Source organism: Thalassophryne amazonica, chromosome 11 (assembly GCF_902500255.1).
Source record: "Thalassophryne amazonica chromosome 11, fThaAma1.1, whole genome shotgun sequence".
Lineage (NCBI taxonomy): Eukaryota > Metazoa > Chordata > Actinopteri > Batrachoidiformes > Batrachoididae > Thalassophryne > Thalassophryne amazonica.
This window is the reverse complement of record NC_047113.1, coordinates 47074452-47090104: the sequence shown is the minus strand read 5'-3', so window position 1 is coordinate 47090104 and position 15653 is coordinate 47074452. Positions and strand designations below refer to the sequence as shown.

The 15653-nt window shown below is 38.3% G+C and overlaps 1 protein-coding gene across 1 annotated transcript in view; it reads right to left on the bottom strand.

The window, feature by feature from the left end:
• Positions 1-10409: 10409 nt before the first annotated feature.
• Positions 10410-15653, bottom strand: part of tspan17 (tetraspanin 17) — a 61524-nt gene continuing 56280 nt past the window's right edge. The window contains exon 8 of the mRNA XM_034181505.1: positions 10410-15602. Within this exon, the coding sequence (XP_034037396.1) occupies positions 15537-15602 (66 nt within the window). The 3' untranslated portion in view covers positions 10410-15536. The remainder of the gene's footprint in view (positions 15603-15653) is intronic.

Genomic DNA, 15653 nt, shown 5'->3' with positions numbered 1-15653 from the left:
AAATCCTCAATATACAATATATATAATATATAGTGACGCCTACACTATATTTGAGGCATTTTTAATAAATTCAAGCAAAATTTCACAATATCTATAAAGCTATTAAAACACTAAATTATTTGTGAAAATGTTTCTGGTGATCACAAATGGGTGAAGAAAAAAAATTTGGGCCCCCAAAATCCAATGGAGGGACAAGTGGCCAACAATCACTGTTTTTAGAGCTCGCAATCGCTATATAGCATCTTAAATTTAACCTTTATTTAACCAGGTTAGTCCCATTGAGATCGAGATCTGTTTTACAAGGGAGACCTGGACAATTAGAAAGTTTACAATTCACCTAAACTCTTATAATATGTATATGTTGCAGAGATGAACAAGCGAAGCTCTTCAGCATCTCACCATGTCATTTAGGTCCTTCAGACTGTATTTGGAGCAAGTTCTTCAGGGGAGCATTAGCATGGCTAAAACCTTTCGGGGGGGGGGGGGGGCAGACTCCCCACCTTTTAAAGCATTTTCTTTTTTTTACCTTTCTGCTTCTGGGGAGGCTCCACCCCCCAGACCCCCCTAATTACAGCCCTCTTAACCCCCTGCCACTTTAATCACTTTTTAAAATGAAGATGTAAATTAATATTCAAACTTTTCAGCTAGTTGATAGTAGGGCTGTACAATATGGCCAAATTATCATATTGCAATATTTTCATATCAATATGATATACGATATGACTATGATTTCACACAAAGTGCGGTAACAGTGAAAACTAAACATTCTTAAACAAAACAGTAATAATACCACACTCATTTTGCGCTCATCAATTTGGATACTGTGCCCTCCAAAAGTATTGGGACACTTGGTATTTCACACATTTTAATTTGATTATGACATTTCAAATACAAGAAATACAAAAAATATAAAGACTAAAAATTTCTAAAATTATCTTCTTCAAACTCAAACTGAAAGCAAATCTCTAAAACTTGATAAAACCTGTAAATAATAATCAGTTTTATTGCCAGTTTTCTTCAGACAAGTCAGGAGATGGAAACATAAACATTTCCAAGTCAGTGAATATGTCTTGGATTTTATTCTAATCAATTATGAAGAAATACAACAGTTTCTTTCACTTTCTTTCAAAACATCAAATCTAGGCTTGGATCTAGGTTGGTAAGGTTAGACCTTACTAGTGTGAAATGCCTTGAGGCAACTTTTTTGTGTGTGTTTTGGTGCTATATAAATGAAAATAAATTGAACACTGAATTGAAATTGCATCTCGGATGTACTTTCTGGCAAATTGTAGCTGAACTATCAGGTCTTCTTTTTAAGAAAATCCTCCTGCACCACTTCATCAGAAGCTGGATTTTATATGTTTTAATTAATTTATATGAAGTTGTGCAGATTTTCTTTCAGTTTGAGTTTAAGGAAGATAACTTTAGATTTATTTATCTAAAGCTGTGTCACTGGTGTGTCACTCAGACAGCAAAATTAAGAGGTTATTTAAAAATAAGTCCTTCTGAGAACAAAGAGGTTACACAGGTTTTATACAAAACAGAGGAGGAGTAAATTACCTGTATTTCTTTCAGCCTGACCATCTTCATGTTGTATCTCATGAATCAACAGCTGCCTGCTTGTTTAAAAATCACTGGAAAAACACATATATATATAAGGCAACACAAATTAAAGGAAAAATGCCGCTTTTAACAACCTGGACCTTATTTCTGGCATAAAATATGGTCGTTTACTCACCAATATAACTTTGGTGTTATTTGGAGTCCTGAGTCAAACATTCTTCTTCTTCTATTAAGGTGGATTAGAACTTTTTGTGGTACAGCACCGCCTACTGTACTAGAGGGGCCTAGCAGTAAATATGTGTCCCTGATTTCAAGATGCAGCTCTTTTCAACCAGACGTATGGTGCCACGGCATGTCTATCATCTGTGTCCAATCAGATTTCAGGGAGTTCAGTGCGACCCTACTCTGCTCTAGATTCACCCATGCCTGGAAGTGTTCAACATCTGACATTTCCTTTTTCACTGTGGACTCAAAAATTTGCCACTTCCTGTTTGAGGGTGAACTTGCCACTGTATTCCTGTGAGATTCCATGAGATCTCATCTGTCAATCCAGGAAGTGCTGATCCAGGAAGTGTTTGATATTTGACATTTCCTGTTTCACTGTGGACTCAAAATTTGGCTCTTCCTGTTTTGGACTCCCTGTACTATGAGTGAGCTTTGCGCTGCTTCGCTTGTATTAGTTTACTCATTTCAGAATTATCCACCAAAAGCACTTACCTGAGATGAAATGCTCAGAGTGCTTTTGTAATGCTGTTTCCAGGGGTGAGGGCTGAAATTAGCTCCATTGATTTGAGCTAACCACAGCCGGCATCGCTAAAGCTCTTTTGTCCTTGATCCTTGATAATGATTGTCGGGATGCCAAAAATCTTCATGACCGCTTGCCTGCATTTTCAGTTTGTACGCCTGAACACTGCACACAATTTAGTGATAACTGCCGCTTCACAGCTGTGTTTATGTTTTCTGCCCAACAGTATGGAAGCGCGCTAGGAATCGTGGGTAATCACACCCAGAATGAAAAGAGGTCTATTGACACATCACAAGACAAGTATTATCCAATCAGCCAATCTAACATTCATTTGTGGATTAGTTTTTCAGCTAACTTTACAAACCATTAGCAGTCCACTTAGCCTACACTAAATTTAGTTCCACTAACTTTAACTCAGTTAACTTTTTTTATGTTTGAAAACTATAAAATCATATGCTTGTTGACGGCTATACAAAATACGAAATGGATGAAATGGGGCGAAATGGAGCCTGATAATCACAAAATGGGGGTAAAATGTAATGAAATGGAGCAGACCAGGCTGACTCCAAATATGATTCAATTAAGTACTTTTATTATATTTTTTATGTGAAACGGAATGAAATGGGGACTGATAATAATGAAATGGGATAAAACATAATGAAATGGAGCAGACTGACCCAGTGGCTGAGGTTTCATCTCTTGAACACCAGATGGCATACCTGCCCCGAATACATGTACTGAGCGCATCTCACAAAAAACAAACACCAACAATTTAATAAACGTACTTATTTGGAGTCAGTCTGGTCTGCTCCATTTTATTACATTTTACCCCCATTTCGTGATTATCAGTCCCCACTTCGCTCCATTTTGTATTTTAGTATGGCTCATTTGTTGAAGCTTATACAGTAATCCAATCGGCAAAACTGATGCTTCACGCAAAGACAAGTTATGGAAGAGTAGGAAATCAAGGCAGAGTAAAGGTATTAATTAGATTAAAATTAATTAATTAATTAAAATTATTTTCCATGCTTATTTTTATTTCTTAATATTTGTTATTTAATATTTTTAACAAGTAAACTGTGAATACAATTTGTTGAATGGAAACTACCATTTAATATCATTTGTTCATTAAATTATTTATAACCTTTTTGGGAACCTTCATGTTTATGTTTGAACAACATATTAAAATTTATGTTTACTTTTCAGAGTTTTAGAACCTAATTTCATATATACGTTAGCAGGTATTGGTGGCTTCAGCTAAATGTTTTGGCAATTTATTAGTATCAGTTGGCCGTTATCAAAAGTAACTTTTAGATTAGCTGTGCCACCAGTGATAGCAACACATTTGGAGTGGTATCCAGTTGGAATTGAATAAGTTATTCATAACCCAATATCCACCCCTTAACTTCACCTATGGACAGAATTAATCCCACATGAATTTAGGATATTGTCCATTGTGGGCTGAAGAACGATTTTTCTGCATTGTCACAATGTTGAAACAAAACAATTTTCTGATACAGAAAAATGTTTCTTGCTGCATTTGTAAGATTTATTACTGAAGGTATTTACGAGGTCTATTAGATAATAAACCGACCCTTTTATTTATTTTTTTTTAACTATATGGATTTGAATGACGTGCGATTACACCAATCATGCTTGAACCCTCGTGCGCATGCGTGAGTTTTTTAACGCGTGTCGGTGACGTCATTTCCCTGTGGGCAGGCCTTGAGTGAGTTGTGGTCCCGCCCTCTCGGCTGAATTCCTTTGTTTCACACGCTGCTTGAGACGGCACGCGTTGCTTTATCAAAATTTTTTCTGGACCTGTGAGGAATATCCGAGTGGACACTATTCGAGAAATTAAGCTGGTTTTCGGAGAAAAAGTTTAAGGGTTGATGAGACATTATGGGGTGTTTCTGTCGGTGTAAGGACTTCCCACGCAGCGGGACGTCGTGCAGCGCTTCCAGGCGCCATCGTCGGCCTGTTTCGACCTGAAAACATCCTAATTTAAGGCTTAATTCACCCAGGACGTCGTGAGAGAACAGAGAAGATTCAGAAGAGGCCGGCATGAGGACTTTATGCGGACATTCCACTGTTTAAGGACATTTTTTAATGAAAGACATGCTCACAAATTCGGTGTGCGCCGCGACAGGAAAAACACCTCCGTGTTGAAAACCATTTGTAAAATTCAGGCAGCTTTTGATGGCTTTCAACAAGTGAGTAACTGAGAAATTGTTTAACAGCTTGGGCATGTTCCAACTTGCTCGTTAAGGTTTCCAACGGAGGTGTTTTTCCTGTCGCGACCCCCCGCGGTCGGGTCCGGCCCGACATGCGACTCTGCCCGCATGTTCTTTCATTACAAAATGTCCGTTAACAATGGAATGTCCGAATAAACTCCTCATGCCGACTTCTTCTGAAAGTTCTCTGTTCTCTGACGACTTCCTGGGTCAACAGAGCCTGAAATGTGGAAGTTTTCAACTTGAAACGGCGAGACGCTGCCGCCTCGAAGCGCAGATCGCCGTCAGGCGCCGTGGACCGTCCTTACGGCGACACTATCAGACCAAAATCATCAGCCGTTAAAATTTTTACCGAAAATCAGCTGAATTTATCGAATGGTGTCCACTCAGTTGTGCCTTACAGTTTTGAAAAATTTTTGATCAAACAAAGCAGCAGTCTCTGAGCCATTCCTAAACAATGAAAAAATCGACGAGAGGGTGGGCCACTCCTCACTCAAAGACTGCCCACAGGCGAATGACGTAACCGACAGGCGTGAAAAAACTCTTGCATGCCCACGAGGGTTCAAGCATGTCTGATGTAATCACATGTGATTCAAATCCATATGGTTTTTGAAAAAAAATAATAAGGTCGGATACTTTTCTAATAGACCTCGTACATTCATAACCACATGCACATGTATTAAACTCTAAAAAGTAACATTCCAAATAAGTTTCATTAAGCAACCAATTTGATTACAAGCTCTCTATTGAATGGAAACTAATTTAATTTGTTCATTTTATTATTATTTACATCTTAACCATCATCTGACCTTGGCATACTAAACCTTTTAGGGAGCCTCTATGTTTATGCTTCAACATATTAAAATTTAAGCACTTTAGGACTGTTTTTCCACTGCTTTAGAGTACAAAATACAGGCCAAAGCTTAATTCGTATATTGAAAGTTAGTGGTTAATCGGTAGCTTCAAATAAATGTTTAACAAATTTAAGCCACTTCCATGAAATATTAGGCAAGTTGCCATGTATCCATCCCCTTGACTTGTCTTTAACAATTGGCAGTCAAAGTGTTGATTTCTATTAACATCTAGACCTCTTGACAAAATTCAATTATACCTGCATTAATGGTAAATGCCCACCAGGTGGAGATGTTGCTCAATTTCAAGAACCCTGGGACACAACCACCACCAACCTCTTGCTTAGAGTTATATTCAGTGACATATTTCCGCATGCAAGTCTTAAATGGTTAATGTAATTTTTATTTAACTCCATTGTGGTGGTGGACTAAAGACAAATTACAAAAATTGTTTCACTGTACAAATACTTAAGGACCTGACCATATTGTACACAAAGCCCACACCTGAAACCATGAATCCCTCCACTATAGAATCCCCCTACTAATCTGACAAAGGAAACTGTTTTATGTATGTGGAACACCAGTGAACATCATGAATCTTAAAAATAAAAAAGCATCAACCAGACACCTCTGGAGCAATGAGCTGCTGTGGCAATACACTGAAGCTAACTGTTGCTTTTGTACAGTAGTGTTCAGAATAATAGTAGTGCTATGTGACTAAAAAGATTAATCCAGGTTTTGAGTGTATTTCTTATTGTTACATGGGAAACAAGGTACCAGTAGATTCAGTAACTTCTCACAAATCCAACAAGACCAAGCATTCATGATATGCACACTCTTAAGGCTATGAAATTGGGCTATTAGTAAAAAAAAAAGTAGAAAAGGGGGTGTTCACAATAATAGTAGCATCTGCTGTTGACGCTACAAACTCAAAACTGTTATGTTCAAACTGCTTTTTTAGCAATCCTGTGAATCACTAAACTTGTATTTAGTTGTATAATCACAGTTTTTCATGATTTCTTCGCATCTGCGAGGCATTAATTTTGTTGGTTCGGAACCAAGATTTTGCTCCTTTACTAGTGTGCTTGGGGTCATTGTCTTGTTGAAACAGCCATTTCAAGGGCATGTCCTCTACAGCATAAGGCAACATGACCTCTTCAAGTATTTTGACATATCCAAACTGATCCATGATACCTGGTATGCGATATATAGGCCCAACACCATAGTAGGAGAAACATGCCCATATCATGATGCTTGCACCACCATGCTTCACTGTCTTCACTGTGAACTGTGGCTTGAATTCAGAGTTTGGGGGTCGTCTCACAAACTGTCTGCAGCCCTTGGACCCAAAAAGAACAATTTTACTCTCATCAGTCCACAAAATATTCCTCCATTTCTCTTTAAGCCAGTTGATGTGTTCTTTGGCAAATTGTAACCTCTTCTGCACGTCTTTTATTTAACAGAGGGACTTTGTGGGGATTTCTTGCAAATAAATTACCTTCACACAGGTGTCTTCTAACTGTCACAGCACTTACAGGTAACTCCAGACTGTCTTTGATCATCCTGGAGCTGATCAGTGGGTGAGCCTTTGCCATTCTGGTTATTCTTCTATCCATTTTGATGGTTGTTTTCCGTTTTCTTCCACGCGTCTCTGGTTTTTTGTCCATTTTAAAGCATTGGAGATCATTGTAGATGAACAGCCTATAATTTTTTGCACCTGCGTATAAATTTTCCCCTCTCCAATCAACTTTTTAATCAAACTACGTTGTTCTTCTGAACAATGTCTTGAACATCCCATTTTCCTCAGGCTTTCAAAGAGAAAAACATGTTCAACAGGTGCTGGCTTCATCCTTAAATAGGGGACACCTGATTCACACCTGTTTTTTCCACAAAATTGATGAACTCACTGACTGAATGCCACACTACTGTTATTGTGAACACCCCCTTGTCTACTTTTTTACTACAAGTAATAGCCCAATTTCATAGCCTTAAGAGTGTGCATATCATGAATGCTTGGTCTTGTTGGATTTGTGAGAATCTAGATTAATCTTTTTAGTCTCATAGCACTACTATTATTCTGAACACTACTGTATATAACATTCTGTGGGCAGATAAAAGCAGGTTATTTATTACGTTTCTGGTAGCGGCTGCCTTTAAATCAAATCAAAGAGGAGGGATCTCACTCACAGCTGCTGTCGCTGTGGCCATGAAACCTAAACAGACATGCTGTTAAATTCATGATTCTGCATGGATGGTTCGCTTTACAAATGATCACTCACACGCCCGCCTGTAGCCAGAGTCTTTAATGTAAAGGCCGTATATGAGGGATGGCGCTCAGACTACTTTTATGTAATTTTCCAAGTTTGTGCATTCTGGTGAAGCCAGATTAGAGTGAATCATCTTTGCTGAAAAAAGGTGTCATTTTGTTTAACATTTATTCTCTTTGATCTCCACGTCTGAAAAGGGAACAGTGAAATGGCAGCAAATTAACAGGTTGGTGTCTGTGCTGGTCTATAATAGGCATTAATAATAATTTTTGACACGGTTTTGCGTGTGATTATACCTTTTACAGCATTTTTTCCTTACTGGCCCAGTTGCGTTGTCACAACAGAAGAGTAACTCAGGAGTCTGTAATTTGTCTCCCTCTGTTGTCAGATAATTTCCACTTTGAAGACAGAAGGCGATCTGGCGTACACAGTCTGCAGTGCAGATGCATCTGGAGCATAACTGAATCTACATTTCTATTTAGAGGACACATAAACTGAGTCCAAACCAGGGTGCAGGCCACAAAGTACTTATTTACTTAATTGGTCATGTGCATGTTTTGGGCATCAACATGAAATAAACCAACCAGATTGCCACTTTTGACCCAGAGTGCATCAGGAATCTTGCACACTGCTACTATGATAGTTTTTATTTTGTTGTTGGTTAATAGATTTGCACCAACTCATCAGTGTGCCAGCAGAAATTAGCTACCAAAGCTGGCTAAAGTGAAGCAGTAAGGTAATGTTTTGTATTGCTTCATAAGTGTTTTTACCATATTTTTCCAAACTTTGTCACACCAAAATATTACTCACATCTGTCAAAAAGAGACAGAAGATAGAGGCTAAAATCATATACAAGTCACACCGGTCTATTGATTTTTGAAATGAGGTACTACTGCTTCATGCAACAAGCAGCAAATCCAATTCAATCAGCAAATTATTTATAACAACATATTCTGTACTTAAACGTTTCCCATAATCCCCCTGGCAGCCCACTGCGCTTCTCAGAATGCATGCAGAGTTCCAGCGTCTGACAGGGGATGTAAACAATGGCTAGCGAGGATGTGGATGGCATTTATCCAGCGAGTTCACAGGCGATTATGACACGTTTTCCAAAGCTGAGAGGGATATCTAGAGGTGTAGCACCTGTGATGGACTTCTGCTGTGCCCCAAAGTTGTCTTGTTGTCCATACTTCACAGGATGTGTTTATATTGTGCCCTGAACCGGAACTCCGAAACTGAAATTGACCTCTCGCATGAGTCACGGGCCACAAGATTCACAACTGCAAAACAGCGAATACCATGTTAGCGACCAGAAGCACTACTGACTTAATGTTACTGTATGAGGCAGAAAGAACTTGATCATAAACTGCTTCTCACCACGTTTTCTTCTGTTCACAGCTAAACGTGTACACATTTAATTACATTTAGTGAGGTAGATAAACTCACATTTTCTTAAACATTTTAATGAGCTTTACCTTAGCCTAGCTGTCCTCTTTGTGCTGTTCTGCAAACAATGCAGTGCAAACAAGTGGTGTTGAGTAGTATGAAGGTTAGTTATTTCCATCTATTTATTTAAGGGGAGGTGATGGTCTAGTGGTTAAGGTGTTGGGCTTGAGTCCAGATGATCATGGGTTCAAATCCCCACCTGACTGGAAAATCACTAAGGACCCTTGGGCAAGGCCTTTAATCCCCTATTGCTCCCGGTGTGTAGTGAGCGCCTTGTATGGCAGCACCCTAACATCGGGGTGAATGTGAGGCATGATTGTAAAGCGCTTTGAGCGTCTAATGCAAAGAGTGCGGTCTTTCAGTTTGAGAGCATGGTTTAATTAATTACTCATTCTCCAAGATGTAGCAGGTCCTCATTCTTCTTTGATGGTGATTGGCATATAGATGAATGGTGCATTGCTGCCACTTTCTACTGCAGATTGTGAATCACTACCACTTTCAGAACTGTACATGAGCAGCACTGCATGCAAGTTGACTGTTCCATCTTGTGGCCATAGATGATAATGCAGTATTTTTTTCCATATACATCACATGGACCATTTGGTCCTTTCTATGTGGAGTTTGCACGTTCTCCCCCTATCCATGTGGGGAGATCCATCCTGGTGCTCGGGCTCTTCTCACTTCCAAAGATGTGCGAGTCTGATTGGCCAGCACGCCCATGGATGCAGAAATGAGCACAATTCTATTCCTTTCCACAAAGTGGGTGATACAACTGCATCGACTGTACACAAGGAATGACACTTGCATTACACTATGTACTGCTTTGCACCAGGTGGAAGTAATTAACAAAATAAATAAAACAAGCACATTGCCCGTGGGTATCCACAGGATCTAGATTGGGTAGTGTTTATAAAATAGGTAGCTGACATTTCTCAAAGGTGGAATAAATTAAGCAAATTTTCTATAATGATTTGGAATCAGTCCAGAAGGTAATTATTAACCTCCATTGTTAGCTAATATCCCTAATTTCTCCAAAAATATTCATCCTATCAACTTTCCGTTTTTTGCGGCATTCATCCTTGACCCAAAATACATTTCAAACTGCAAATGTCAGCTCTCCCTAGTTTGTCCGTGATTGAAGCCATACACACACAGGCACGCACGCACAGACAGAGGCCACTTGGCTTTTAATATATAGACAATCCAAAGGTCCCTTTTCATTTATACACCCTCAAATGCCAGGCTGCCTGTGCTTATGAAACTTTGCAAAACTATTCTTTATTTAAAATTAAGAAAACACCACTCTGATACCATAAAGCCTTTAATATATGAAAGTGGTATATTTTAACATTTTGTACAGTGTAACAGACAATGTCCCACAGGTATCTTTTACAATGTGTCTTTACAAGACCAGCGACTAGAGCAAGACATTCTGAACTGAGAGAGATGACAGATAATGTGTTCCACTGGAATCACTAGCAAGCAGAAAGCTGACATGATACAATTTACCACTGCTGGCTTTAATAAAGGGAAAGTGGATTCTCAAATGATAAACCATTACATCCATATTATTTGCCTGCAAACAAAATAGTTATATATATTAAAAAAACACTTTTTGTAATAAGACTCAGATTAAGTAATCACTTTTGCAACAAATAACAGAAACATTTGACAATTTTGGAGTTTTCAGAGCATGCAAAAAGTCATTTAAAAACATAGAGGCCTGGTTATCAGTGTTAAAGGATATTTTAAAAGTTGACTCACTCTGTGAAGCCATATGTCAATCAACAGAAAGTGAAGGCAGCTTTAATGGATCTAAACCAGAGTTGAATGCTGTGTGACTGCATATTACATATCCTACATATGTCACTGTATGTCATGTATATTTAATATAAACAACAAAGGGAAAACACTCATATCCCAAAAAAGTCACTCTGCAGTTTGCATTTTGGTGCATAAGAGCAAAGAGAATTTGACAAACCAAGCACGAGGTCCATGCTGTTACACGCATTCATTCATGGCTTGCATAAGGCTTCTGTGTGGGAATGATTTACATGACCACATGAAAAGCAGATAAATTAAGAGTGCTTTGAAGATGTCATTGTGGTAAAAGTAAAAATATAAGTGGCATTTTTTTTGCTCTGCACAAAAGGAATATCAGAACAAGACAAAGTTGCTAAAACAGTGCGCAGTCTTTGAAGAGGCTGCATATTCAATCCTGCCATACTGTGCTTTGTTTTTACTGATCTGATCATTAGCTGGAGAGTGACACTGTCTTTTTTAATTGAGTTGCAGCAGAGGTGGCCACATAGCCCCCCCATCTAGTTTTAGACAGGTCTATACCATCACTCATGCGACAAAACTATTTTAATCACAACAGTGCTGAATGTCTACTTTTGCAGAGAAGATTTGGTTCAGACCCTGAGCATGTAAAATTATGGATGGTTTTCAAAATATGAAAATGCTTCAAACATTTGTTGAACTAATAAATCACATCGTATCTGGTTCAAACAACCCATTTTTAAAAGATTAGAAAGGTATGGAGGAGGCTGGAAAACAGTCCCATGTTTCATCCTGATATAAGCTCGAGTGGGACAGATCAATTTACAACAAAAAAAATACTAACAGCAGGAAAAAAAAAAATTTATTTCACATCACACCAGGCAATCGCTGACAACTACGGGTGAAAACGGCTTGACATTTAATGGGGGGGGAGACAAAAGGCAAACAAATGAGAAGCAGAGTTACTCTGCCCGAACATTAACACGCATGTCGGCAGTGAACAGATGGGGGTTTTGTTTGTTTTGTTTTCTATCCCCCCCCCAAACACATTTAAAAATATGTCAGAGTGGCAGGCATAGGAAGCGGGTGCAAGTCAGATCAGGTGGCGTTTTGAAGAGCAAGCGTGTGGGTGACAGCGACGTGTCATGTATTCACAGCAGGAGATCATCAGGTGGCGTTACTGAACTCCTACATATTCTAAAGACAGACAGGCTCAGTGGAGCAGGAACATTTTAACGTGCTGTCAGGTAACAGTAATGCTACTGTTTTTTCAATATACTTGGTACAATTCAGAGCAGGGTTTTGTGATTGTGCATGTAACTGCTTGGACAGCTATATGTGGTCGAGCAAACGCCACTCAAATGCTGCTGTTGCCGCCTCTCCCTCCCCAAACAAAAGTAGTGGTTTCAGGCAAAGGTACTAATTTATCAAATGACCCCATGATAAAACAACACATTATGTCGGGATTACAACAAAGAAAAGCTGCAAGAGCTTAGAAATTGCTTGCAAAAAACAAAAGGTGACATCAGCTGAATTCCAAAGTGTAAACGTAGTGTTTAGAAATTAAGTAATTTCTCAGCGTGCTCATGTATAAAGAAATTAGGGCTGCACAATTGGATGAAATTGTCATACTGGATGAAACTGCAGTTTAAATAAGAAATACTGTGACTGTGATTTGCATAATGGTAATTGTAAGGTTTTGTAATTCAGTTTCCAAGTTATCACAGCTTAACATTTATATTACAACTCTGTTAACGCAAAAATAGATGATATTGCTGTGTGATGTACTAACCTTTACCTCACATAAAACTTTTTTCCATCTCAAGATTTTTTGAATAGTATCATATAAAATAATATCTGAGAATTTGACTCAGGCAGGGTGGCCATGAAATAATCTGAGGTAAAATTGATATTCATAGGAATTTTGACAATAATATACCATACTTTCTGGAGTATAAGTAGCATTTGTTTTGTACTAGTTTGAGAGGTCCTCCCACTTATATTGGTGTGACATATACAGCTAAATCACACATTTATTATTATTAATAATAATAACATAATAATATGACTACTTATATAGGATTTTCTCAGTAGTCAAAACACTAAACAAAATAATCTCCAATAATAAAATAATAAATTCCAATAATAAAAAGTACATACAACAATGCACAAAAATCTCAAATTAAATAGCTGATTAAACTGGAAAAATAAGTGTGACTTCTATATGGGTTTTTTTTTTTTTTTTTTAACTTCAAAAGGCATTTTTTTTTAATAGGTGCAACTTACACTCCGGAAAATACGGTAATTGTGCAGAGTCACATTGCAACTGTAGGCGGGATTGTTCGACTACCCTCATAATTCTGCGAACTGAAGTAGCACACTGACAAGACACAAAAATAGAGAACAGGCGAATTTTGGAAAAAACCTTCAAATATCACAAAAAAGCATTTACGCTTATATGCCGTGATTTTTCTGGCAATTTGAAAAAACTGCAATGGAAACAGTTTTTCCCGCTATTACGGGTCACGTGACATATAGAAAGTGTAACATGGCATTCCAAAATAAAAACGTTCACCCATGAACCCATGTTTGTACTCTTATGCAAAACGTGCTTGAATATGGACAAGGTTGCATGGCACTCTTGGCTTTCAATAAATTCTTAGCATTTTTAAGACTTCAGTGTTGATTAGACTGCATTGCTCAGTCATCATGCATTTTCCTTTTTTTGTTTAATATTCAACCAGGGTGCCGCAGAGTATACATTTTTCAAAGTTAGTCATGGGTGAACCTTTCGGATCAAATACAAAAAAAAAAAATTAAAAAAATTGATTTTCAGGACTGTGGGAAAAATGTGCATGAAATAAGAGACGGCGCGCTTGTTAAATGTAGTAAGCGATGACATTACGACAGCATTGGATTAAAACAAAAAAATAATTAAAAAAGAAACGGTTATATTTAGCAAGAGGGAAAACCCAGCACTGGCATTCAACAATGCTATGAAAACATTGTCATTTCACAACTCCTTTTTAAACAGCATCCTGAAAATATCACTAAACCTTTGCGCAAATTTATCATGGAATCCCAGCTACTGATGGGATTAACTGTGCAGCCCCAACGCAAACTAATATACCACAATCGACCTGAAGAAGTGGTAGTGATAGGAAGACATACCAAAGTTAAAGCAGAATTAATGCTAAAATGTTCTATTCCAAAGAAAAGAGGAAAAAAGAATCATCCAGCAATATTAAAGATAAAAGCGACAATGTAATATTTTAAATTTTTGTGTATTTCTCATTTAAACTGGCACTGAACACATAACTGGACAGTAAATTCACATTTTATCTATTTAGAAATTCTTATTCATTGTTAACATTCCAAATAAAGTCAAAATTGTATCCAGACAAAGTGTTGCCTGTTCGACTGTGGACATATTTGGTCTCCATCAGGACTCAATGATATGATATGGAACAGTTCCATTTCGTTGCAGAGTAACGGTCAGGCATAAAACCAGTTGAAGTAGAACAATTAGCCTAGAAAAAAATGTCCACTGTCTAAGAAATGAGTGCTTAATCATCTTTGCAGACACATACACATATAAATGTAAGACTAATGTAGTAACATAAGTCAAGTAAAAAGGCCCCAAACCAGCACTCCCACTTACTAGCAGGATGCTTAGAATTAAAATAATCTAGGACTAAACCCTTTTTCATGTAGTGCACAGACCTGCAACTTTAACCAGATCATTCTGTATAATAAAACAGCCTTCTCAACAGACGATACAATCACTGCAACTGCAAGTGTCAATGTGTTCTTGCATTAAGAACCGCCGACATTTAACGGACATGGATGGAAAAAAAGATATGCATTTAACCTGTAGTAGAGCACACAGGTTTAGCTAGGCTCTGAGGTATTCTGGGGAATGGTGCATGTCAAGGAACAATATGACTGAAAATGAATGGCACTTTGACATTTAGATTTAGAATTTAAAGTGTTTCTCCTGAAATTATTAGAAATTCCCACTTGACCAGCCAGTGTTTAGTCTTAAGTGGCCAAAAAAAGGTCATGGTGTAGAAAATGACGTGCAGTTGTTGGCCAGCCACCCACAGCCCTCTGCAGCATGAAGTGGGAATAAGTACATAATAAGAGGCTCTTTTCAGGAGGGGATCTTCAGCCCATTACTAAGTGGATTGAAGCTTTGTGAAAACTGAGTACTTGACCAAAAAGTACCCTCCCTGTTCCTTTATTTCATTTTTGTCCTTCCTTTCTGCCATGGCTTTCAGCCTCCCAGTTGACAGGAGTCCTTGTACAACAGCATAAATACACACATCCAATAATTCAGATTCACTGGAAATAGAAAAAGAATATAACATGGAATTATAGTCATCTGTATATTTGGGTACATTCCCAGTTGAGCAGTAAACAAAGTACGTGTGTTGTTCATTTGGTTCCTTTCGGGTGGGGTAGTTGCATCCCAGTTCAAGTGTCATTGTCAAACAAGAAAGAAAACAGTGTCTGTGCAGGTGTGCATGTACTGCTTAGCTTAGTACTAGTGTAGACGGAGCTGCATGTTCACGGTTCTCGGCCCCCAGGTGGGCCGACGTGTGCTCGGCTCTCCTGGAGGAGTGAGAGGAAAGGCTGTCTCCTCACGTCACCAGTTGGCTTTGACGGCTTTGACGTCACTCACCAGGTTTTGGGCAAGGCAAATACCAAAAATCTAGAGAGGAAGTAACACATAAGCTGTCAAAAGACCAACAAGAAATCAGAA